The sequence below is a fragment of the Hemitrygon akajei genome, chromosome 1 (genome assembly GCF_048418815.1).
Source record: "Hemitrygon akajei chromosome 1, sHemAka1.3, whole genome shotgun sequence".
In the NCBI taxonomy this organism is placed as follows: Eukaryota; Metazoa; Chordata; class Chondrichthyes; order Myliobatiformes; family Dasyatidae; genus Hemitrygon; species Hemitrygon akajei.
The window spans coordinates 8,718,127-8,744,084 of record NC_133124.1 but is presented as its reverse complement, the minus strand read 5'-3'; the positions used below and the strand labels follow the sequence as shown (position 1 = coordinate 8,744,084).

At 41.2% G+C, this 25,958-nt stretch overlaps 1 protein-coding gene across 2 annotated transcripts in view; it reads left to right on the top strand.

Annotated features, from left to right (window-relative positions):
- Positions 1 to 25,958, top strand: part of vps41 (VPS41 subunit of HOPS complex) — a 228,384-nt gene that overhangs the window by 139,382 nt on the left and 63,044 nt on the right. For both annotated transcript variants that reach the window (XM_073031609.1, XM_073031568.1), the window contains exons 11-16: positions 2,192 to 2,289; positions 6,960 to 7,089; positions 12,478 to 12,593; positions 13,589 to 13,645; positions 22,360 to 22,421; positions 22,509 to 22,590. In XM_073031609.1, the coding sequence (XP_072887710.1) occupies positions 2,192 to 2,289; positions 6,960 to 7,089; positions 12,478 to 12,593; positions 13,589 to 13,645; positions 22,360 to 22,421; positions 22,509 to 22,590 (545 nt within the window). The remainder of the gene's footprint in view (positions 1 to 2,191; positions 2,290 to 6,959; positions 7,090 to 12,477; positions 12,594 to 13,588; positions 13,646 to 22,359; positions 22,422 to 22,508; positions 22,591 to 25,958) is intronic.

Genomic DNA, 25,958 nt, shown 5'->3' with positions numbered 1-25,958 from the left:
ATATCAAGAACATGGAGAGTCCTTGAAAGTGAGTCTCTGGGTTATGGGAACAATTCAGTGATGGGGTGAGTGAAGTTAGCCCCTCTGATATACTATCCCTCTCAAGTCAAGTCAAGTCACTTTTTATTGTCATTTCAACCATAACTGCTGGTACCGTACCCAGTAAAAACGAGACAACGTTTTTCAGGACCATGGTGCTACATGAAACAATACAAGAACTACACTGAACTACGTAAACCTCCATTCTCCTGCCTTTTTCCCGTAACCCCGGCTAATGAAGAACTTACCAACCTCCGCTTTAAATATATCCAATTACTTGGCCTCGACAGCCATCTGTGTTAATGAATTCCACAGATTCACCACCCTCTGGCCAAAGAAAATTCTCCTCATCTCTGTTCTAAAGGAACACTCTGAGGCTGAGCCCTGTGGTCCTGGACTCGCCCGCTGTAGGAAACATCCTCTCTATGTTAACTCTATCAATGCCTTTCAGTATTTGATAGGTTTCAATGAGCTTGCCCCCCACCCTCATTTTTCTAAACTCCAGTGAGTACAGGCCCAGAGCCATTAGATGCTTCTCTCAATGGTTGCTGCAAGAAGGCGTTTCCCAGGTGATGGGGATTGTGAAAACCATCCTGCTGTTCTGTTGTGCTGCATGGAGGTACTTACCTAAAACTATTAAGATGGCATTTGGTATAAGCTTCCCTGGGAAGCTGGGATTCCACAGTTGCTGAGTGGTTTTATTCCTGTAGAAATACTTACTTCTCTTGCTGACAAACAATGCAAGGTGCCATTTGATAATGCAGTTCAAATTTTAAAGTAACCTGTTTGAGTCCCATGAAGCAATCTCCTCATAGAAACAGAGGATGTGTTTGGTTCCCCTACAATTCAGTACAGCTAAGTGGAAATGGTATTGATTTCCTCTTAAAACTGAAAAGTTGCATTTCTTCAGAGGGAGTAACTACAGCGCTCTCTACAGGCCTCGTTATAAAGTGTCATTTGAACAATATTTTTAAAAAACTTGATTGCATACAGTAAATTAAATAATAATTGAAAAATAATAATGTACCTAGGCATGTTTCAGAATATGATACATTTGCTCAATTTCTAAGATTTCCTCTTTTCTGAAAAGAGATTAGAACGGACAGAGACAATACATTTCTATCAAGTCGGCACATTAGCATAGTCGTTAACACAATGCTACTACAGTGCCAGTGACCCAGGTTCAATTCTCACCGCTGTCTGTAGGAAGGTTGTATTTCCCTACAGCTCGTGGTCTCAATGTTGATTGCTTATTTATTTAATTCTTTCTCCTTTTTTGTATTTGCACAGTTTGTTGTCCTTATATATGTATTTCCTCCTCTGTGTGTGTGTGTGTGTGTGTATATATGTGTGTACACGTACACACACACACACACACACCACCCCCCCCCCCCCCCCCCCGTACCTGGATTTGTCAACATGGAATGGAGGGCAAGTTTGTAACTCTGGTAGAAGTAAAGGATATTGGGAATGGTGAAGGTATAGTGCCACAGGGGGGATGTGGGACAGATGACATGGAAGGAGTCCAGGCAAAGTCATTTGATTCCAAACATTTGGTTTATTGATCATTACAGAACGTCTCTCTGGTGCTTCCTGCTCCCTCCCCTCTCCCTTCCCCTTTTCCCAACCATGATTCCCCTCTCCCTGCCCTCTTCCCACTGTAGAGACCATATCAGGTCTCATTCACATATGTCATGAAATTTGTTTTTTTCCCAGCAACAGTACAGTGCAATACATAAAATAACTACAGTATAACTATATATATGATAATAAATTTACTTTGACCTTTGAACCTTGTTCCCCATGTTCTACTCGGGTTTCCTCCAGTTGCTCTGGTTTCCTCCCACATTCCAAAGATGTACGAGTTAGTAGGTTAATCAGTCAGATGAGTTTAATTGGTCAGCACAGGCTCATTGATTTGGAAGAGTCTGTTACGGAGCTGTATTTGTAAATAAAATTAAAGTCAAATGCCATTGCAGAGTCCCATCACTTATGTCTCATTGGTCCACATTTTAAAGTACTGTTTCCAGTATTCATTATCAATTTAAAAACACCAACAAGATCATGTTTTAAGCAAGCTTATGATAATGTCTTCCTTGCCTCTTTACTGTACGAAAGAAACTCTGATGTCTAATGTTTCCTTTTCTTTCAGTGTCTGCCTTTGAATCGGAGTTTTACATCAGTGGACTTGCACCCCTCGGTGAACGTCTTGTCCTCCTAATGTATGTGAAGGAGTTCTTGGAGCAGAAGGTAATGGCATATTCAAAACATCGTGTATTAACAATCAGTATATCTAAAGCAGAGGTTGACACTTTCTTGATTAGTAAGGACATAAAAACATAGAAAACCTACAGCACAATACAAGCCCTTTGGCCCACAAAGTTGTGCCGAACATGTCCCTACTGTAGAAATTACTAGACTTCCCCATAACCCTCTATTTTTCTAAGCTCCATGTACCCATCTAAAAGTCTCTTAAAAGACCCTATCGTATCCGCCTCCACCACCGTTGCCGGCAGCCCAATCCACGCACTCACCACTCTCTGAGTAAAAAACATACCGCTGACATCTCCTCTGTACCTACTCCCCAGCACCTTAAACCTGTGTCCCTTTGTGGCAACCGTTTCAGCTCTGGGAAAAAGCCTCTGACTATCCACATGATCAATGCCTCTCATCTTCTTATACACCTCTATCAGGTCACCTCTCATCCTCCGTCACTCCAAGGAGAAAAGGCCAAGTTCACTCAACCTATTTTCATAAGGCATGCTCCCCAATCCAGGCAACGTCCTTGTAAATCTCCTCTGCACCCTTTCTATAGTTTCCACATCCTTCCTGTAGTAAGGCAACCAGAATTGAGCACAGTACTCCAAGTGGGGTCTGACCAGGGTCCTATATAGCTGCAACATTACCCCTCGGCTCCTAGATTCAATTCCACGATTGATGAAGGCCAATACACCGTATGCCTTCTTAACCACAGAGTCAACCTGCATGGCTGCTTTGAGCGTCCTATGGACTCGGACCCCAAGATCCCTCTAATCTTTCACAGTGCCAAGAGTCTTACCATTAATACTATATTCTGCCATCATATTTGACCTACTATAATGAACCACTTCACACTTATCTAGTTGAACTCCATCTGCCACTTCTCAGCCCAGTTTTGCATCCTATCAATATCCCACTGTAACCTCTGACAGCCCTCCACACTATCCACAACATCCCCAACCTTTGTGTCATCAACAAATTTACTAACCCATCCCTCCACTTCCTCATCCAGGTCATTTATAAAAATCACAAAGAGTGAGGGTCCTAGAACAAATCTCTGAGACACATCACTGGTCACCGACCTCCATGCAGAATATGACCCATCTACAACCACTCTTTGCCTCCTGTGGGCAAGCCAGCTCTGGATCCACAAAGCAATGTCCCCTTGGATCCCATGCCTCCTTACTTTCTCAATAAGCTTTGCATGGGGTACCTTATCAAATGCCTTGCTGAAATCCATAAACACTACATCTACGGCTCTACCTTCATCAATGTGTTTAGTCACATCCTCAAAAAATTCAATCAGGCTCATAAGGCACAACATCAAAGACTACTGTAACAGGGCAGGAGAATGGGGTTGAGAGGGAAAATAAATCAGCTATGATGGTGCAGACTCAATGCGGGCCAAATGATATATCTAGAGTGCCTAAGACTTTTGCACAGTACTGTATTCGTCAATGTGGAGTGGAAATCAAGTTTGTAAATCTGGCGGGAGCAAAGGATGTTGGGAATGGTGAAGATGGAGTTCTGCAGGGAGGTTGTGGGACAGGTAGGAGGGAAAGAGTGCCAGGAGTTGGCTGTGGTGTGGGATCAAATGCACCCAGCAATGAGGCTCCAGGCAAGGTCATTTGATTCCAAGCAAGTGCTTTATTGATCATTACCGAATGCCTCTCTGGTGCTTCCCACTCCCTCCCCCTCGCTTCCCCCTTTCCCAACCATGATTCCCCTCTCCCTGCCCCCTTCCCACTCTCAGCCCACAATAGAGACCCATATCAGAATCAGGTTTATCATCACTCGCAGATGCCATGAAATTATGTTTGTAGTTTTTTTCTTTTGTGGCAGCAGTACAAAAGACAGTGCAATACTTAAATTACTACAGTACTGTGAAGAAGTCTTAGGCACCCTGTCTATATATATTCATGTGCCTAATTCTTTTGCACAATGCTGTATGTCTTACGGTCTCAAGGCTGTGCAATTAATGGAAGAGTTTATCCCTAACGGTGCAAACCTTTTTATCTTTTTCTTCCTTCTCTCTTACATCTTCAGTCTGAGCGCTCCCCTTCTCTGTCACCTGCCTATCCTCCCTCACACACTGTCTACTAGATTTCTCTATTTGTGAACTAACCTCCTCTCTCCTAGTCTCTTCAATTTGATTCCCACCCCCCAACCATTCTAGCTCAAAGTCTCCCCAGTAGCCTTCGCAAATCTCCCCGCCAGGATATTGGTCGCCCTTGGATTCAAGTGCAACCCATCCTTTTTGTACAGGTCACACCTGCCCCAAAAGAGGTCCCAATGATCCAGAAACTTGAATCCCTGTCCCCTGCTCCAATCCCTCAGCCATGCATTTATCCTCCACCTCATCCTATTCCTATTCTCACTGTCGCGTGGCACAGGCAGTAATCCCGAGATTACTACCTTTGCGATCCTTCTTCTCAACTCCCTTCCTAACTCCCTGTATTCTCCTTTCAGGACCTTTTCCCTTTTCCTACCTGTGTCATTGGTACCTATATGTACCACAACCTCTGGCCTCTCACCATCCCTCTTTAGGATATCTTGGAAACGATCAGAAACATCCCGGACCCTGGCACCAGGGAGGCAAACTACCATCCGGGTCTCCTGACTGCATCCACAGAATCGCCTATCTGGCTCCCTAACTATCGAGTCCCCTATTACTACTGCCTTCCTCTTCCTTTCCCTACCCTTCTGAGCTACAGGGCTGGACTCTGCACTGGAGGCATGGCCACTGTCTCCACCCCCCCCCCCCCCCCCATAGTACTCAAACAGGAGTACTTATTGTCAAGGGGTATAACCACTACGGTCCCTTAGGAGCTGCAGCTCGGCGCACCTGGCGCAGATGTGGACATCCGGGAGGTTAGGAGACTCCAGGACTTCCCACATCCGACACCGAGAACAACAAGCTGTCCTCACACTCAAACTTCCCCTTTCCTCAAATAACAGGAAAAACTGAAACCTAAACCTACCTTGCCTCACCCGTTTCCGCCTACACCCGTTGAGCCCAAGTCCTTAAGCCTTCACTCTGCTCCCAGCTCACTCCGCTGCCCGCAAACGACGCTGCCCGCTGTCTAAGGCTGTGTTCCTTTTACATCTTCCGAAACTTCACTGCCCAACGTCACACACCTGCGCAGTCCCGCCTCTCTTAACTCCGATGAGAAGAAGAAAATATCAACATGGCTCCCGCCGCACTCCCGTTCTGATCCTCTGACTTCCTTCTCCAAAAATCAGACTTTCTCCTCCAAAAAAGTAACACCATGCTTCACGGTAGGGATGGTGTGTTTTTCATGATGTGCGGTGTTCGGCTTACACCAAACATAATGTTTAGTTTGATGACATAAAAGTTCAATTTTCGTTTCATCAGACCATAGAACCTTCTTCTGGCTGACTCCTGGCAAATTCTAGCTGAGATTTCATGAGAGTTTTTTTCAACAGCAGCTTTCTCTTTGCCACTTTCCCATAAAGCTGCGACTGGTGAATCACCCGGGCAACAGTTGTTGTATGTGCAGTCTCTCCCATCTCAGCCACTGAAGTTTGTAACTCCTCCAGAGTTGTCACAGATCTCTTGATGGCCTCCCTCACTAGTCCCCTTCTTGCACGGTCACTCAGTTTTTGAGGACTGCCTGCTCTAGGCAGATTTACAGCTGTGCCATATTCTTCCCAATTCTTGATGATTGACAACTGTACTCCAAGGGATATTCAATGACCTGGAAAACTCCTTGTATCCTCTCCTGACTTGTGCTTTTCAATAACTTTTTTGAGGAGTTGTTTGGAGTATTCTTTTGTCTTCGTGGTGTAGTTTTTGCCAGGATACTGACTCACCGGCAGTCGGAGCTTCCAGACACAGGTGTATTTTACTACAATCAATTGCAACACCGTGACTGCACACAGGTCTCCAAAAACAGATCTCAGTTTAACTAACTATGTGACTTCTGAAACCAGTTGGCTGCACAAGTAATGATTTGGTGTGTCATATTAAAGCAGGGATGAATACTTACGCAATCAATTGTTTTATATTTGTAATTAATTTAGACCACTTTGTAGAGAACAGCTTTCACTTTGACACGAATGAGTCTTTTTCTGTTGATCAGTGTCAAAAACCCAAATTAAATCCACTGTGATTCAATGTTGTAAGATAATTAAACATGAAAACTTCCGGGGGTGGGGGGAGGGTGAATACTTTTTATAGGCACTCTACGTGCTTAAGCTTTTGCACTGCATTGTACATACAATCAGTCTACATACATAAGCTAATCGTATGTATATACAGCACAGTCAACAATTAAAACAACAAAATGCTGGCAGAACTCAGCAGGAGAGCCCTCCTGATGAAGGGTTTCGGCCCGAAACGTCGTCACTACCTCCTCCCATAGATGCTATCTGGCCTGCTGAGTTCTGCCAGCATTTTGTGTTTTTATTTATTTCCAGCATCTGCAGATTCACTCGTGTTGACAGTCAACAATTACTTGTTTTATTGGATTGCTTTTATGTTTAAATTTATTGTGTTCTTTATATTAATTGTGATTTTTTTTTAATGTTGCTTCGGATCCAGAATAACAATTGTTCTCCTTTACACCTGTCTGTTAAAGGATGACTATAAACAATCTTGATTCTTGCCAGTGATGTACCCTTTCTTCTTTACGGAGCAGGATAACGAACACTGTGCAAGGCCTCGGCTTGACATCATCCACCATCTGCCTGATACATATGAAGAGATATCTTCTGATGCTCTGTCTGTGCGGGGTTTCCAGGAGAACGAATGCAGAGATTACAGCTTGGGTAAGAAATTGGCAATAATGTTACCTGTACGGTGAAGGTGGGTGTAGACTGATAATTCATCCAGTGAATGCAGATTTTATTTTATCCCCTCACAGTAAGCAGACAGGCAACATTTAGAGTAGGAGGACCGTGTCTGTGTGTGGGTAGCTGGTTGGGAGGGAAGAACGTAGCTTGTTTTGCTGTTGCTGTTTTGTCGCTAGTTGTGCTCTGTGTTGTTCTGCTGGGCATTGTGGGTATGTTATGTTGGCCCCAGAATGTGTGGTCACAATGTTCCTGCCTTTCACCGTGTGCACCAACCATTGCTCTAAGCGGAAAATCTTTACACAGCACTTTAAATGTTTTGCTTTTGTGTAATATGTGCACTATGAATATTTAGAATTAAAATTGAAAAGACACATACTTTTGATTTAACTTATTAATTGAATGGAAAGGCAATGAAATACAGTACAACAAAGAAGACCCTTTACATTTCGTAAACTTTTTCCAACTGCATGGCAACAAAGGTTATGTGCGCGGGAGCATTGCAGTTACTGTGCAGACGTGTACCTGCGCGGCTTGGAGAGAACAGTGCTGGTGACACTGGTGGGCTCCTGCCAGCACATATTCGGACTGTGCTGTTTGTAAACACAAATGATGCATTCACTGTACTTTTCCATATTCGTGTGATAGATGAATGAATCTGGATTTGCGCATCAAATTGCAGATTGGTATTTGAAGGAAGTCCTTCTCATACCAGACCTTCTGTAAGCTACACACCTACACTAGAATTCTTCTCTAGAATGGACGAGGGGCTGAAGTTGCTGAATATTTATCTAGCAACACCAAATTCCAGTACAATGTTTGAGAGCAGTTATGTAGTCAAGTTCATATTGAGACTTATTTATCATCCTTAGGAACCCAGTATGGTTTTCTGCTACTTTGGCCCATCCACTTCAAGGTTTGATGTGTTGTGCATTCAGAGATGCTCTTCTGCACACCACTGTAGTTACGACTGGTTATTTGAGTTACTGTCACTTTGAACCAGTCTGGTCATTCTCCTCTGACCTCTCTTATTAACACTGTGTTTTTACCCACAGAACTGCAGCTCCCTGGATGATATTTTTGATTTTCTCACCATTCTCTGTAAACTCAATAGACTGTTGTGCGTGAAAATCCTGGAATGATCAGTTTCTGAAACACTCAAACCACTCCGTCTGGCACCGACAATCATTCCACGGTCAAAGTTACTTAGATCACATTTCTTCCCCATTCTGATGTTTGGTTTGAATAAACAACTGAATCTCTTGACTATATCTGCATGCTTTTATGCATTGAGTTGCTGCTACCTGATTGGCTAATCGTAATTTGAACTAATGATCAGGTGTACAGGGGTATCTAATGAAGTGGTCACTGACTGTACGTTGTTCCCATAGCATGTCATTAAATTTGCTTTTATTTTGGTTTTCCCTGGGCTGTTGTTGGGAGCTGCAGATACTTCTGCAAAGTGTGTAGCAAATAGCAGGGTGATTTGTGTGGTTGGCTGCCTTTTGCTGGCAAAGGATTTCTGTGTTCAGAACCCTGGACTCGCATTCAAACACTTGAGTTCAAATCCCACCATGGTGGTTCTGGAATTTGAATTAAGAATTGTGGAATTTACTTGACTCTGCGCTGAAGTGCAACTAACAGGCTTCTGGATCGGCTGTGACTGGCTCTGTGTCTTTGGACTCACTTTCGTGAACTTCAGTTCTAACTGTTATTTGCTTACTTTTATTGTTTGCACGATTCGATGTTTTTCTCTGTACACTGTGTGCTTGACGGTCTTCCCTTTCGCTTAGCACCTAACTTCCTGAACTCACTTCGTAGAACCTCGTCACTCTTCCTACCCATGTCGTTGGTACCTACATGGACCACAACCTCTGGCTGTTCACCCTCCCACCTTAGAATGTTTGCACAATATGTTTCTTTTTCTGCACATTTTGCGTTTGACCGTCTTTTTTAATGGGTTCTATTGGGTTTCTTTGTTTCCTGGCTGCCTGTAGGGACTCAAACCTCAGAGCTGTATATACTATGCATAGCCTCCTAATAAATGTACTTTGAAGTTTGAACTTCGAATTTAAAAAAAAAAGTCATTAATTAACAATGACCACAAAATTACCATAAAAATCCACTTTGTTCTCAGAAAGAGGATGTTTGCTCGCTTTATGAGACCTTGCCTTGGTGCAGATTCTGATTTATTCATTAATCTCACATACTCTGAAGCATACAAGTTCAAGTTCAGTTTATTGTCATTCAGATGTACACTTGTGTACCACCAAACAAAACAACGTCCTCCGGACCGAGGTGTACAGCACAGTACATACAACTCAGACACATAACACATAAAGTAATATTACCACAAATATATATTAACAAATAATAAAATGCATATATGATACAAGTTAAAAAGGAAACAGCGTAATGCTACTGAAACTTCGTACGTGATGAGTCCTGGATGGTGCAGGGAGTTCAGTTGTCTTGCAGCCTGGGAGAAGAAGCTGTTCTCCATCCTAACTGTTTTTGTCCTAATGCTATGGGACTTCCTGCCTGATGCTAGGTGGTCAAAGAGATTGTTAGACAAATGAGAGGGATCATTGACAATGCTAAGGGCCCTGCGTAAGCAGAGCTCTTGATAAGTATCTCTACTGGGTGGAAGAGGGACCCTGATAATCCTCTCAGCAGTCCTCGCAATCCTTTATAGGCATCTTGCAGTCAGATGCCTTGCAATTCCCCTATGAGATGGTGATGCATTTGGTCAGGATGCTTTTAACAGTGCTCCTGCAAAAAAATTGTTAAAATGGGAGGAGGGGGAAGCCTCACTCGCCTCAATATCCACAGGAAGTGCACAGGAGCCTCTGCTGCGGTCTCTTAACCAAAGGGGTGCGATTGAGGGACCAGGTGCAATTGCCTGTTATGTGCAGTCCTAAAAACTTGGTGTTTCTAACTCTCTCCACGGAGAAGCCATGCACGTGCAGTGAATTGTGTTGCTAGCATTAACAACCAACTCAACCTAAAGGTGTGTCGTGGGCAGCCCGCAAGTGTCGCTATGCATTCTGGTGCCAATGTGGCATGCTCTGCATTTAATCCCAGCAACGTGACTGGCAGATCACTCAGTTCAGAGACCGCGAGGGATGGACGATGGACGCCAGGATGTTCAGCAATTTGTTGAGTTCGAAAAGATAATAAAAAACATGGACCACTGTACTGTGACTCAGAATTGAGGAGAATGTCAACAGGAATCAGGTTTATTATCACTGACATATGCCTTGAAATTTTTGTTTTGCAGCAGTGCAGTGCAATACATATATATTTTTATAAACTACAGTAAGGAATATGTATATTAAAGATTCCAATCTTCAACTCCCTGCAAACGATCTGTCATGTCCGCCCATAAGACCGTTAGACATAGGAGCAGAATTAGGCCATTCAGCCCATTGAGTCTGCTCTGCCATTCCATCATGGCTGATCCCAGATCCCACTTTACCCCACACACCTGCCTTCTTGCCATATCCTTTGATGCCCTGACTGATCAGGAAACGATCAACTTCCACCTTAAATATACCCACGGACTTGGCCTCTACCAAAGTTTGTGGCAGAGCATTCCACAGATTTACTGGGTAAAAAAGATTCCTCCTTACCTCTGTTCTAAAAGATCGCCCCTCAATTTTGAGGCTGTGCCCTCTAGTTCTGGATACCCCCATCATAGGAAACATCTCTCCACATCCACTTTACCTAGTCCTTTCAACATTCGCTAGGTTTCAATGAGATCCCACTGCGTTCTTCTAAATTCCAGTGAATACAGGCCCAAAGCTGCCAAATGCTCCTCATATGTTAACCTTTCAATTCCGGAATCATCCTCGTGAACCTCCTCTGGACTCTCTCCAATGACAACACACCCTTTCTGAGATATGGGGCCCAAAACTGTTGACAATACTCCAAGTGCGGCCTGACCAGTGCTTTATAAAGGCTCAGCATTATCTCCTTGCTTTTATAATCTATTCCCCTTGAAATAAATGCCAACATTCCATTGGCCTTCTTTACCACAGACAACCTGTAATTTAACCTTCAAGGAATCTTCACACGGGCTCCTAAATCTGTCTGCACCTCTGATGTCTGAACCCTCTCATTTAGACAATAGTCCACACTATTGTTCCTTTTACCAAAATGCGTTATCATACATTTTCCAACACTGTATTCCATCTGTCACTTTTTTGCCCATTCTTCCAATTTGTTAAGCACTGCTGCAATCACATTGCTTCCTCAGCACTACCTACCCATCCGTAAACTTTGCCACAAAGCCATCAATTCCATTATCCAAATCATTGACAAACAATGTGAAAAGCAGCGGTCTCAATACTGACCCTTAAGGAACACCAGTAGTCACTGGCAGCCAACCAGAAAAGGCCCCCTTTATTCCCACTTGTTGCCTCCTGCCTGCCTGCCAGCAATTCCTCTATCCACGTCAGTATCTTTCCTGTAACATCATAGGATTTTATCTTGTTAAGCAGCCTTATCAAATCCCTTCTGAAAATCCAAGTAAGTGACATCCACTGCCTCTCCTTTGTCCGCCCTGCTTGTTACTTCCTTGAAGAACTCTAACAGATTTGTCAGGCAAGATTTCCCTTCACTTAAACCATGCTGGTTTTGACTTATTTTATCATTAGTCTCCAAGTACCCCAAAACTTTGTCCTTAATAATAGACTCCAACACTTTCCTCAGCCACTGAGATTAGGCTAACTGGCCTATAGTTTCCTTTCTTTTGCCTTCCTCCCTTCTTAAAGAGAACTGTTCCCACAACCTATGGATGGACTCACCTTCAAGGTCTCTTCACCTCAAGTTCTCGATATTTGTTGCATGTTTATTTATTATTATTATTATTTATTTTCTTTTGTATTGCAGTTTGTTATCTTTTGCACACTGGTTATTTGTCTGTCCTGTTGGGTGAGGTCTTTTATCGATTATATTATGTTTTTTGGATTTACTGAGTTTGCCCACAAGAAAATATATCTCAAAATATGGTGGCATACATGTACTTTAATAAACTTACCTTGAACTTTGTACCTCCCTCCCGAGGACAGCAGCGAGAAGAGGGCATAGCCTTGGATGGTGGGGTTCTTTGATGGTGGCTGTAGCTTTCTTATAACAGCACTCCTTGTAAATGTGCTCAGTGGTCGGGAGGGCTTTAATTATGATGGGCTGGGCTGTACTCACCACTTTTTGTAGGGTTTTTTGTCCTTGGGCGTTGGTTTTTCCGTACTGGGCCATGGCACAACCAGTCAGGATGCTCCTCACTGTGCATCTCTCAAAGTTTCCACATATCTGCATGGTTTAAGATAAAATAGAGAGTGTTCGTCTCTCTACTCTCTCTTACAGAGCACTCTGATGGTGAATCACTATTTTACATCGTCAGTCCAAGGGACATTGTAGTGGCAAAGGAACGGGACCAAGACGACCACATTGAATGGCTGCTGGAGAAGAAGAAGTATGAAGTATGTTTTCTTGTTCTCTCTGTATGATTATTTATTTTAATTTATATTTCTTTTGAGGTACAGCACTTTAACAGGCCCTCCTGGCCCAATAAGCCTGCACCTCCAAATTGTACCCAGGTAACCAACTAAGCTACCATACTTAACCGCTTTGTCGCACATCTTTGCTCCATCCGTCTCAAAGATGGACTTTACTGGTGGCCTCCCATTTTAATTCTACTTTCCATTCCTATTCTGATATGCCTTCTCTACTGCAATGATGAGGCCAGCCTCAGGTTGGAGGAACAGCAGCTCACATTCCGTTTGGGTAGCCTCTAACCTGATGTCATGAACATCGATTTTTCTAATTTCCCGTAATTTCCCTCCCTTCAACTTATCTCTCTCTTTTTCCATTCCCCTTTCTGGCTCCCCTCTTACCCCTTCATTTCTCCTCACCTACCTCTCATCTCCTTCTGGTCCCCTTCCTTCCCTTTCTCCTTTGTTCCACTCTCCTCTCCTATCAGATTTCTCCTTTTTCAGCCCTTTGCCTCCTCAGCTATCACCTCCCAGCTTCTCACCTCATCCACCTTCCCCAGCCACATACCCTCTTCCTCACCTGGTCTCACCTACCATCTGCCAACTTATCCTCCTTTCCCTTCCTCCATCCCCTTTTTCTGGCATCTTGCCCCTTTCCTTACCAGTCCTGATGTGGGATTTCAGCCTGAAATGTCGGTGGTTTATTTCTCTCCATACCTGCTGTAAGACCTGCTGAGTTTGCTAATTTACCAACCCATACGTGTTTAGAAAGTGGGGGGGGGGGGGTACCAGAACACCCAGAGGAAATTCACGCTGTCAAGGGGGGAACATACAAACTCCTTACAGACAGCGGCAGGAATTGAGTCAGTGTCACTGGTGCTGTAACACTAATCGCTGCTGTACCACCCCAGTTAATAATAGTGCCATCTTTAAAACTTTATTCCAAAAAAGGTATTTTAATTTTGTTTTGTCTTCTGTTTTAGGAAGCCATGATGGCAGCTGAAATCAGCCAGAAGACGATAAAAAGACATAACATACTGGTAACTAAAGCACATAGATGCTGCATTAATGATGTGTTTTGGCCCAGTTTCAATGTCAGAACTTCCCTAAGATTTTAAGAAATATATCCAATACTTGAGAAATCATGCAATGGCTTGACAACAGGCATTGAAGCGAATATTTCAAAATTGACCATTTGTAAATCATAGGATTATTGCAATGTTTAATCACACAATTTAAATTGATATCTTCACAGTTGCAGAGACCTATAGATTCAGCCAGCTCCATCATAGGCACTAGCTTCCCCATCATCAAGGACATCTTCAACAGACGATATCCATCAGAAGACCATAAGACATAGGAGCAGAATTAGGCAATTTGGCCCATCAAGTCTGCTCCACCATTCTATCATGGCTGATTTATTAACCTGGTCACCTCCATTCTCCTGCCTTCTCTCCAGCACCTTTAAAACCCTGATTAATCATTAACCTATCAACCTCCAGTGACTTGGCCCCCACAGTGGTCCATGGCTATCTTTTTTTAAATCTTTTTATTAATTTTTAAGCAAACATAAATGAAACATGAATACAAAGAGTTTGAGAGTACATAGTTAATAGTTTAAGTAGATATTCAAATATATAATAATCAATATATATAACCTCCCAAACTCATAGTATTTATGAACAAAAGAAATAAAAAGAAAAAAAAACACTAACCAACATGGGCCATTGCACAATGTCAGATATATACAGTAGTGCCAATAACTCCGAACCTCCATCCAAATAATTAAGGATAATAAAAGTGAGGTTTAGGAAAAGACAATTTAACTCATATGAAAATGTTGAATAAATGGTCTCCAAGTTTCTACAAATTTAACTGAAGGATCAAAAACAACACTTCTAATTTTTTCTAAGCTCAAACAAGAAATAGTTTGAGAAAACCACTGAATTATAGTTGGAGGATTAATTTCTTTCCAATTCAATAAAACAGATCTTCTAGCCATTAATGTAACAAATGCAATCATTCGTCGAGATGAGGAGGATAAACTACTATTATCCACCATTGGTAAACCGAAAATTGCAGTAATAGGATGCAGTTGGAAATTGATATTCAGAACTATTGAAATAGTACTGAAAATGTCTTTCCAATAATTTTGCAAACAAGGGCAAGACCAAAACATATGGGTCAATGAAGCAACATCAGAATGACATCTGTCACAGGTTGGATTAACATAAGAATAAAATCGAGCAAGTTTATCCTTAGACATATGAGCTCTATGTACAACCTTAAATTGTATCAGGGCATGTTTAGCACAAATAGAAGACGAATTGACTAATAATAAAATTTTCTCCCACTGCTCAGTGGATATAAGACAATGAAGTTCTTTTTCCCATTCCTTCTTAATTTTTTCTGATACTTCTGGCTGTATTTTCATGATCATATTATAAATGACAGCTACTAAACCCTTTTGACAAGGGTTCAGAGCAAAAATTCTTTCCGTAATATCCAATGGACATAGTTTCGGAAAAGACTGTAACTCATTATACAAAAAATTTCTAACTTGCAAATATCTAAAAAAATGAGTTTTAGGTCAATTATATTTATTAGATAGCTGTTCAAAGGACATAAAGCTATCATCCAAAAACAAATCACGAAAGCATGTTATACCATTTGTTTTCCATAAAAGAAAAGCTTGATCCATAAAAGAGGGCCGAAAAAAGAAGTTAGATATTATAGGGCTTGATAAAATGAACTTATTCAAACCAAAAAATTTACGAAATTGAAACCAAATTCGCAATGTATATTTGACTATAGGATTAGTTATTTGTTTATTCAATTTAGATAAAGAAAAAGGAAGTGAAAATCCTAAAATTGAAAACAATGAAAAGTCTTATACAGATTTACATTCCAAATTTACCCATTGTGGGCAAGCAGCTATAGTCGATTCTTGTGTCCAAAATATTAAATATCGTATATTAACTGCCCAATAGTAAAATCTCAAGTCTGGCAAAGCCAAACCGCCCTCCTTCTTAGGCTTCTGTAAATATTTTTTGCCTAGTCTAGGATTTTTATTCTGCCACAGATAAGAAGATATTTTGGAGTCAATAATATCAAAAAAAGATTTAGGAATAAAAATTGGTAATGCTTGAAATAATTATAAGAATTTGGGTAATACCATCATCTTAATAGCGTTAATTCGACCAACCAATGACAAAGATAATGGAGACCACCTGGTAGCAAGTTGCTTAATTTGGTCAATTAAGGGTAAAAAATTAACTTTAAATAAATCTTTGTTTTTTAGTAATTTTAATACCCAAATAAGTAAAATAATCTGTAACAACTTTAAATGGTAAATGTTTATAAATTGGAACTTGCATATTTAATGGAAATAATTCGCTCTTATTAAAATTCAATTTATAACCAGAAAAGTTACTAAACTGAGCAAGCAAGGACGAAATAGCAGGAGTAGATTTCTCAGGGTCGGATATGTATAGTAACAAATCATCAGCATATAATGATAACTTATACGTCCCCTCCCCATGAGTAATACCCAAAATATTAGGTGATTCACGAATGGCTATAGCCAAAGGTTCCACAGCAATGTCAAATAGTAAAGGACTTAAAGGACAGCCTTGCCTTGTACCACGGAATAACTGAAAAAAAGGAGATCTTTGATTATTGGTAAAGACCGAAGCCAAGGGTTTATAGTATATTAATTTAATTCATGATATAAATTTTGAACTAAAATTAAAATGCTGCAACGTATTAAATAAGTATGGACATTCAACTCTATCAAATGCTTTTTCAGCATCTAAGGAAATGACACATTCTGGTATTTTGGGTGAAGGAGTATAAATAATATTAATTAATTTTCTAATGTTAAAAGATGAATAGCGATTTTTAATAAATCCAGTCTGATCTTCAGAAATAATTCGAGGTAATATATTTTCTAATCTAGTAGCCAAAATTTTACTAAAAATCTTAAAATCCGTATTCAGCAAGGATATAGGCCGATAGGATGCACATTCAATAGGGTCTTTATCTTTTTTAAGAATTAAAGAAATAGAGGCTTCATAAAAAGATTGTGGCAATTTGCCTATAATTAACGCATTTTTAAAAATTTTACAAAGCCAAGGAGAAAGTATAGAGGAAAAGGATTTTAAAAATTCTGCAGTATAACCATCTGGACCAGAAGCTTTACCGGAATTCATTGAAAAAATAGCCTTTTTTATTTCAGTTTCTGTAATAGGTGTATCTAGGAATACACTATCCTCTACTGTTAATTTTGGAATATTCAATTTCCTTAAAAATTCACCTATTATCGAAGAATCCTCAACAAATTCTGATTGATATAAGGAATTATAAAAATCTTGAAAGGCTTTATTTATCTCTTTATGGTCGATCGTCAGAGTGCCATCTTGTTTACGAATCCTAGTAATCTGTCATTTAACCGAAGCAGTTTTCAATTGATTAGCCAATAATTTGCCAGACTTATCTCCATGTACATAAAACTGGGTTCTAGATTTAATTAACTGATTTTCAATCAAAGAGGATAATAACAAACTATGCTCCATTTGAAGTTCCACTCTTTCTTTATAAAGTTCTTTGCTGGGGGTCACTGAATAAATCTTATCAATTGCTTTGATTTTATCAACCAATGTTAATATTTTAGAATTAGTTCGTTTCCTAACTCCAGCAGAGTATGAAATAATCTGTCCACGAATAAATGCTTTAAAAGTGTCCCATAAAATTCCACTAGAGATCTCTGCTGTAGAATTTGTTGAGAAAAACAAATCAATTTGTTGTTTAATAAAATTAACAAAGTCTAAGTCCTGCAATAAAATAGAGTTGAACCTCCAAGATTTAGCATTAATAGATGAATCCATTATCTTAATAGATAGCTTCAAAGGTGCATGGTCAGAAATGGTAATAGATTCATATTTACAAGCGATAACATCTGTAAGTAAACGGTGATCAATGAAAAAGTAATCAATTCTTGAATAATTATGATAAACGTGAGAAAAGTATGAAAACTCTTTGTCATTGGGGTGTAAAAAACGCCAAATTTCGAAAATTGCTGAATCAGTCATAAAGGAATTAATAAGAGAGGCCAATTTATTCGGAAGAGCTTGTGTGGGCTTAGATCTATCCATCGAAGGGTTTAAACAACAGTTAAAATCCCCACCCATTATCAGCCTGTACTGATTCAAATTGGGAAAGGATGTAAATAGACACTTAAAAAATTCAGGACAATCAGTGTTTGGAGCATAAACATTATCTAAAACAACTTTTTGATTAAAGAGTAGACCAGTAATAAGCAAAAATCTACCTTGTGGGTCTGAAATTGTTTCATGGTGTATAAAGGAGGTTGAAGAATCTATAAAAATGGAAACGCCTCTTACTTTGGCTTGAGAATTCGAGTGATATTGTTGGCCTTTCCAAAACCTAAAAAAGCGTTGACTATCCACCTTCCTTACATGAGTCTCTTGTACAAAGATAACATTAGCATTCATTCTATGGAATACTTTGAATATTTTTTTCCGTTTGATCGGATGATTTAAACCATTAGTATTCCAAGAAACAAAATTAATAATCCTATCCATATTGACAATATTTATTACAATTAACACATAAGGTTAAAAAAAATGAACTCATGAATCTGGAAGAGGGAAGTAAGTTCAAGGAGGAAACGGAAGTCATGACACTGCAACCATTTTTGTAGTTTCATATGAGCCCATGAAGTAAAACTAAGCATAAAGCAAGCAAAAAGAAAAAAGAAAAATCCCCCTCCCTCCACCCTCAAAACCCCAGGAAAAAAGCCAAAAAGAGGCAAGCAAGCAATCTAACACTAAAATTACCCCCATGTCTCAAGACGGCAACTCAAACAAAAAAAGTTGAATAAAAGATACAAACCACCCATATTATAAGAAAGGGTTGGTATAACAAAAATTAAAATATAAAATTAGTATTATATATATAAAATAAAAAGATTTTTTTTTAAATTAAAACGATAAAACCCATAAATGGATAATATTGTATTAGTGTTTTAAAAGAAAGTCCTTAAACTTATTCAGACACATCAAAACGGATGTGACTTTCCAAGCACTGAGGTCTTCCGGGCAGAAGAAACGACATTTTATTTTTTTAAAAATCTTAATATTTAAATGTTAAAAATATTAAAAAGTGTATACGAACTTAAAAGAAAACCCTAATGAATTACTTTCAAAACTAACAGATTAATAATTTGAAAAAAACCAAACTCAGAATAAACCAAAAATGTACTTTTACCGTATATAAGAAATACATGTAAGCCATCACGTAAAAAAAACATCATTTTATAAAAGATCCAAATCTATAAACTAATTATTACATTAGTCAACCCGTAGAAACAATAAAATGTTATTCTTCAAGGAATCTTTGAGCATCCGCTGGAGATTTAAACAGCCGATAAGTTCCATCTTTGAGAGTAACTCTCAAATGTGCTGGAAATAACAGCGCTTGCTTGTAGCCTTCCTGATGAATTTCCGACATAACCGATTTAAAAGCCATTCTTGCCCATAAAACTTCGGGACTGTAATCTTCCAGAATACGGAATTTAAAATTTTGAAGGCTGATCATACCCTTTTTCCGGGCAGCCCGAATCAAACACTCAAAAAGGAGGAAGACATGGAGGGATTGTCTATGGAGTCTTAGTGGGTGGAAGTTAGGAACAGGAAGGAGGTCAATAACTCTACTGGGTGTTTTTTATAGACCGTCCAATAGTAACAGGGACATCGAGGAGCAGATAGGGAGACAGATTCTGGAAAGGTGTAATAATAACAAGGTTGTCGTGGTGGGAGATTTTAATTTCCCAAATATCGATTGGCATGTCCCTAGCACAAGGGGTTTAGATGGAGTGGAGTTTGTTAGGTGTGTTCAAGAAGGTTTCTTGACACAATATGTAGATAAGCCTACAAGAGGAGAGGCCGTACTTGATCTGGTATTGGGAATTGAACCTGGTCAGGTGTCAGATCTCTCAGTGGGAGAGCATTTTGGAGATAGTGATCACAGTTCTATCTCCTTTACCATAGCATTGGAAAGGGATAGGAACAGACAAGTTAGGAAAGTGTTTAATTGGAGTAAGGGGAAATAGGCTATCAGGCAGGAACTTGGAAGCATAAATTGGAAACAGGTGTTCTCAGGGAAATGTACGGCAGAAATGTGGCAAATGTTCAGGGGATACTTGTGTGGAGTTCTGCATAGGTACGTTCTAGTGAGACAGAAAAAGGATGGTAGGGTACAGGAACCATGGTGGACAAAAGCTATTGTAAATCTGGTCAAGAAGAAAAGAAGAGCTTACAAAAGGTTCAAAAAGCTAGGTAATGATAGAAGATAGAAGCTAGAAGATAATAAGTCTAGCAGGAAGGAGCTCAAGAAAAATTAGGAGAGCCAGAAGGGGCCATGAAAAGGTCTTGGCGGACAGGATTAAGGAAAACCCCAAAGCATTCTACAAGTATGTTAAGAGCAAGAGGGTAAAACGTGAGAGAATAGGACCAATCAAATGTGACAGTGGGAAAGTGTGTATGGAACCGGAAGAGATGGCAGAGATACTTAATGAGTACTTTGCTTCAGTATTCACTATGGAAAAGGATCTTGGTGATTGTAGTGATGACTTGCAGCAGACTGAAAAACTTGAGCATGTAGATATTAAGAAAGAGGATGTGCTGGAGCTTTTTTGAAAGCATCAAGTTGGATAAGTCGCCGGGACCGGATGAGATGTTCCCCAGGCTACTGTGGAAGGTGAAGGAGGAGATTGCTGAGCCTCTGGCGATGATCTTTGCATCATCAATGGGGATGGGAGAGGTTCCGGAGAATTGGAGGGTTGCAGATGTTGTTCCCTTATTCAAGAAAGGGAATAGAGTTAGCCCAGGAAATTATAGACCAGTGAGTCTTACCTCAGTGTTTGGTAGTTGATGGAGAAGATCCTGAGAGGCAGGATTTATGAACATTTGGAGAGGTATAATATGATTAGGAGTAGCGAACATGGCTTTGTCAAGGGCAGGTCATGCCTTACGAGACTGATTGAATTTTTTGAGGATGTGACGAAACATATTGATGAAGGAAGAGCAGTAGATGTAGTGTGTATGGATTTCAGCAAGGCATTTGATAAGGTACCCCATGCAAGACTTATTGAGAAAGTAAGGAGGCATGGGATCCAAGGAGACATTGCTTTGTGGATCCACAACTGGCTCGCTCACAGAAGGCGAAGAGTGGTTGTAGACGGGTCATATTCTGCATGGAGGTTGGTCACCAGTGGAGTGCCTCAGGGATCTGTTCTGGGACCCTTACTCTTTGTAATTTTTATAATTGACCTGGGTGTGGAAGTGGAGGGATGGGTTAGTAAGTTGCTGATGACACAAAGGCTGGAAGTGTTGTGGATAGTGTGGAGGGCTGTCAGACGTTCCAGCGGGACATTGATAGGATGCAAAACTGGGCTGAGAAGTGGTAGATGGAGTTCAACCCAGATATGTGTGAAGTGGTTCATTTTGGTACCTCAAATATGATGGCAGAGTATATAGTATTAATGGTAAGGTTCTTGACAGTGCGGATGATCAGAGAGATCTTGGTTGTCCGAGGCCATAGGATGCTCAAAGCAGCTGTGCAGGTTGGCTCTGTGGTTAAGAAGGCGTATGGTGTATTGGCCTGCATCAATCGTGGAATTGCATTTAAGAGCTGAGAGGTAATGTTGCAGCTATATAGGACCCTGGTCAGACCCCACTTGGAGTATTGTGCTCAGTTCTGGTCGCCTCACTACAGGAAGGATGTGGAAACCATAGAAAGGGTGGAGAGGAGATTTACAAAGATGTTGCCTGGATTGGGGATCATGCCTTATGCACCCACACCAGCCCTCCCGACCCAGGCACTCCTTCTCTACCACTTGTCCCACCCCGCCCCCCCATGCTCCACCCATGTCATTCCCAACATCCTTTGCTCCCACCAGACTTACAAACTTGCTGTCCGCTCCAAGTTGACAAATACAGAACTGTGCAAAAGTCTTAGGCACCCTAGCTAAATATATGTGCCTAAGTGTTTTACACCGTACTGTAGGTATTAAGTAACATATGTTTGAGTAATAATGAAGTTTGGTTTGTCTCGATACTTATCAATACATGAAGTATAATACATTGGTAAAGCCTAATTTTGAGTATTGTGTGCAGGTTTGGTCACTTACTGTACCTACAGGAAAGATGTAAATAAGGTTGAAGAGAAAATTTACAAAGATGTTGCTGGGGCTGGAGGATGTGATTTGTAAGGAAAGTTTGAATAGGTTAGAATTTTATTACATGGACTGTGGGAGGGTTATGAGCAATTTGATAGACGTATACAAAATTATGAGGGGTAAACATAGGGTAAGTGAAAGCCAGCTTTTTCCACTGTGGTTGGGTGGGACTACAACTAGGGGTCACGGGTTAAGGGTGAAAGCTGAAAAGTTTAAGCTGAACATTAGGAGAAACTTCTTCACTCAGAGGGAGGTGAGAGTGTGGAACGAGCTGCCAGTGCACATGGTGCGTGCAAGCTCATTTTCAACGTTTAAGGGAAGTTTGGATAGGTACATGGATGTAGGGGTATGGAAGGCTATGGTCCCGGTGCAGGTAGATGGGAGTAGGAATTTTAAATAGTTCAGCATGGATAGATGGGCCGAACAGCCTGTTTCTGAGCTGTACTTTTCTATGACTCTAATTAAGTATCCGTTTGGTGACTTTTCATTTTGTAGGATATTGGAAGAGCCTATATAAACTACCTGGTGGACAAAGGAGACTATCATGGAGCCGCAAGGTATTGCTTATTATCAGATTGTTAATCCTTCATCTCAAAAAGAGCTTCATGCGAATTTATTTGAAATTTTGTTTCATTGCCTTCTAGAAAATGTCAGAAGATTCTTGGCAAGAACATGGATCTCTGGGAAAATGAAGTATACCGTTTTAAAAAAATTGGCCAGCTGAAAGTAAGTTTGCCGTGACTTGGCAGAGCGATTTCAAATAGTGCAGTTATCCCTCATATTAACCCTTCAACCAGTAACTTAGAATTGGCATGAAGGGAATGACATTGAGCAGAGATCAGATGATAAGAGGCATTGATAGTAGAGTGGACAGCCAACTAATTTTTCCCAGGGCAGAAGTGGCTAAGATGAGATGGCATAATGTTAAGATGATTGGAGGAAAATATAGAGGGAATATCAGAGGTAAATTCTTTAGGCAGAGAATGGGGTGAGGGTGCATGGAACATCTTGGAGTAAGTTAAAAGGCCAGCATAATGTTGTGGGCTGAAGGGTCTGCGCTGTACTGTTCTATGTTCAGTGGAACGAAAGATAATATTGCATGTTTCGCATTGTCCATGTTCTAAGTCTTCCTCTGTAATACTCCACATCTCTTCCTGCACTGTATTGATGACTGCATTGGTGCTGCTCACATACCCAGGCTGAGTTCATCAATTTCATCAACTTTACCTCTAACTTCCACCGTTACCTTAAATTCACTTGGTCCATTTCTGACGCCTCCCTCCCCTTTCTCAATTTCTCTGTCTTTATCTCTGGAGATAAGCTGTCCACCAACATCTTTTATAAACCTACCGATCCCATGGTTACCTTTTATGACTCTGTCTCCTGTAAAAAATGCTACTTGCTTTCCTTAGTTCTTTTGCCTCCGACACATCTGTTCCCAGGTTGAGGCTTTGCTTTCCAGGACATCAGAGATGTGCTCTTTCTTCAAAGGAGAGTTTCCCTTCCTCCACCATTGATTCTGCCCTCACCTGCATCTCCTCCATTTCCTGAATCCTGCCACCAAATACACCTGTACGTCTTCTCACCACCCCCCTCCCCACTTTCCACAAGAATGGCTCCCTCCATATATCCCTTGTCCATTCGCACCTCCCACCTAATCTCCCTCCTGGCACTTACCCCTGCAAGTGGCCAAAGTGCCACACCTGCCCATTCATCTCCTCCCTCACCTCCACTCAGGCTCCAAACAGTCCTTCCAGGTGAGGCGACACTTCATCTGCAAATTTGCTGGAGTTGTCTGTGCTCCTGATGTGCCCTCTTCATTGGTGAGACCCAGCATAGATTGGAGGGACCGCGTTGTCGAGAACTTCGTTCCATCCACAAAAAACAGGATTTCCCAGTGGCCAACCATTTAAATTCCAATCCCGGTTTCCATTCCGACTTGTCAGTCAATGGCCTCCTCTTCTACCATGATGAGGCCACTCTCAGGTTGGAGGAGCAACACCTCCTCATATTCCATCTGAGTAGCTTTGAACCTGATGATATGTATCAATTTCTCAAACCTGGTAAATTTTCCCTCTCCCCCCTCCCTCTATTCAATTCTGCACTCTGGATCCCCTCTTGCCTCTTCTCCTCAGCTGCCTATCACCTCCCCTGGTGACCCACCTCTTTCTCTTTCTCTATGGTCCACTCTCCTCTCCTGTCAGATTCTTTCCTCTCCAGTCCTTTACCTTTTCCACCAATCACCTCCCAGCTTCTTGCTTCATCCCCACCCCCCACTCACCTGGCTTCTCCTGTCACCTACTAGCATGTCCTCCTTCCACACCCCCCACCTTCTTATTCTGGCTTCTTCCCCCTCCCTTCCCAGTCCTGAAGAAGGGTCTCGGCCTGAAATGCTGACTGTTTATTCATTTTCATAGATGCTGCCTGACCTGCTGAGTTCCTCCAGCATTTTGTGTGTGTTTCATTGCAAAGCTGCTGTCTGCTTTAGACTAAATAGCAGGAAGATTTTGTGCAAACTTATCTTCATTCTTCTGTTCTTCCCACATTCTCTGTTGCACGAACTGGCAAAGCTGTAATGAATCAAGTTATACTGGGAGAGAGTGAGACACCCAGTGAAAAGGAAATGGGAGAGGAGTTCTGTGGGGCCTGACACTAACTTTAAAGCATCTTATGATATGGAAATTCATCTACAGAAACACTATAATGGAGTTGCAAGGAAGGGACTAGAAAACATAATTTCTCGATGTGATAGCATGGGTGGTGTAGGAATTAGCATATGCTATTATAGCACCTGGGTTCAATTCCCGATCTGTCTGTGAGGGATTTCTACATTGGTTGGCGTGGATTCTCAGTGGCAAAGCAGGAAATCGTTGCTCTGCTTGCTGGCTTTGAATCGTTGTTGGTAAGGCTCCATCTAGTTCTGGTCTCCTTAATTAAGGAAAGGTATATTGGCCTTGAAGGCGATACAGAGAGGGTTCACAATGTTAATTCCAGAGATGAGGGCATTCAATTCCCGTTGCTGTCTGTAGGTAGATTGGACGTTTTCCCCATGACCGCTTGGGTTTCCTCCGGCTGCTCCAGTTTCCTCCCACTTTCCAAAGACGTTCAGATCAATAAGTTATTTGGTAACATGGGTGTAATTGGATAGCGTGGGCTCGTTGGGCTGGGAGGGCCTTTGAGGAGAGAATGAGTCACTGGAATTCAGGAGAGTGAGAGGGATCTTATAGGAAAATACAATTATGAAGGGGATAGATAAGGTAGAGGCAGGGAAGTCGGTTCCACTGGTAAGTGAGCCTAGGTCTATGGGACATAGATTCGGGAGAATAGATTTGGGTCTCTGCCTTTCCCAGACAGCAGTGAATCTGTGGAATTCTCTGACCAGGGAAGAGTAAAGGCTACCTTGTTAAATATATTTGAGATGGTAGTCAAGAGAAATTACATCTAACAAGTAGAGATTTATACTAGCCCTGACTTGGATGTGATGTTGCCATAGCGATTAGCACGATGCTATTACAGCTCAGGCTGTCGGAGTGCGGAGGCAATTCCAACATTGCCTGTAAGGAGTTTCTACAGCCTATTCGTGAAATGCGTGGGTTTCCTCCCACAATCCAAAAGACATACCGGTCAGTAGATTAATTGGTCATTGTAAATTGACCCTTGATTAGGCTAGAGTGAACTTGGGGTGGTGTTGGGTGCTGGGCAGTGCAGCTCGAAGGACCAAAAGCGTCAATTTTCAGCTGTATCTGAGTAAATACTCACTAACGAGCAATGTAGCCTCCTCCATTCAAATGCTGATCATCTTCAACAATCAATTATCTAGAGCCAATAGTCAGGATTAATTCATTTAAGTACCAGTGTTAAAGGTAAATATGTAACAATCATCTGACAAATTTAGTGCAAAGCAGCAGGCTGAGTTCAAAGTAAAATTTCAAAGTACGTACCTTATATAGAAACATAGAAATCTACAGCACATTACCATATACTGTACAAGCCTGGGATTCATTTTCCTGTGAGCATTCACAATAAGTGCAAGAAACACAATGGAATCAATGAAAGACCTCACCCAACAGGATGGACAAACAACAAATGTGCAA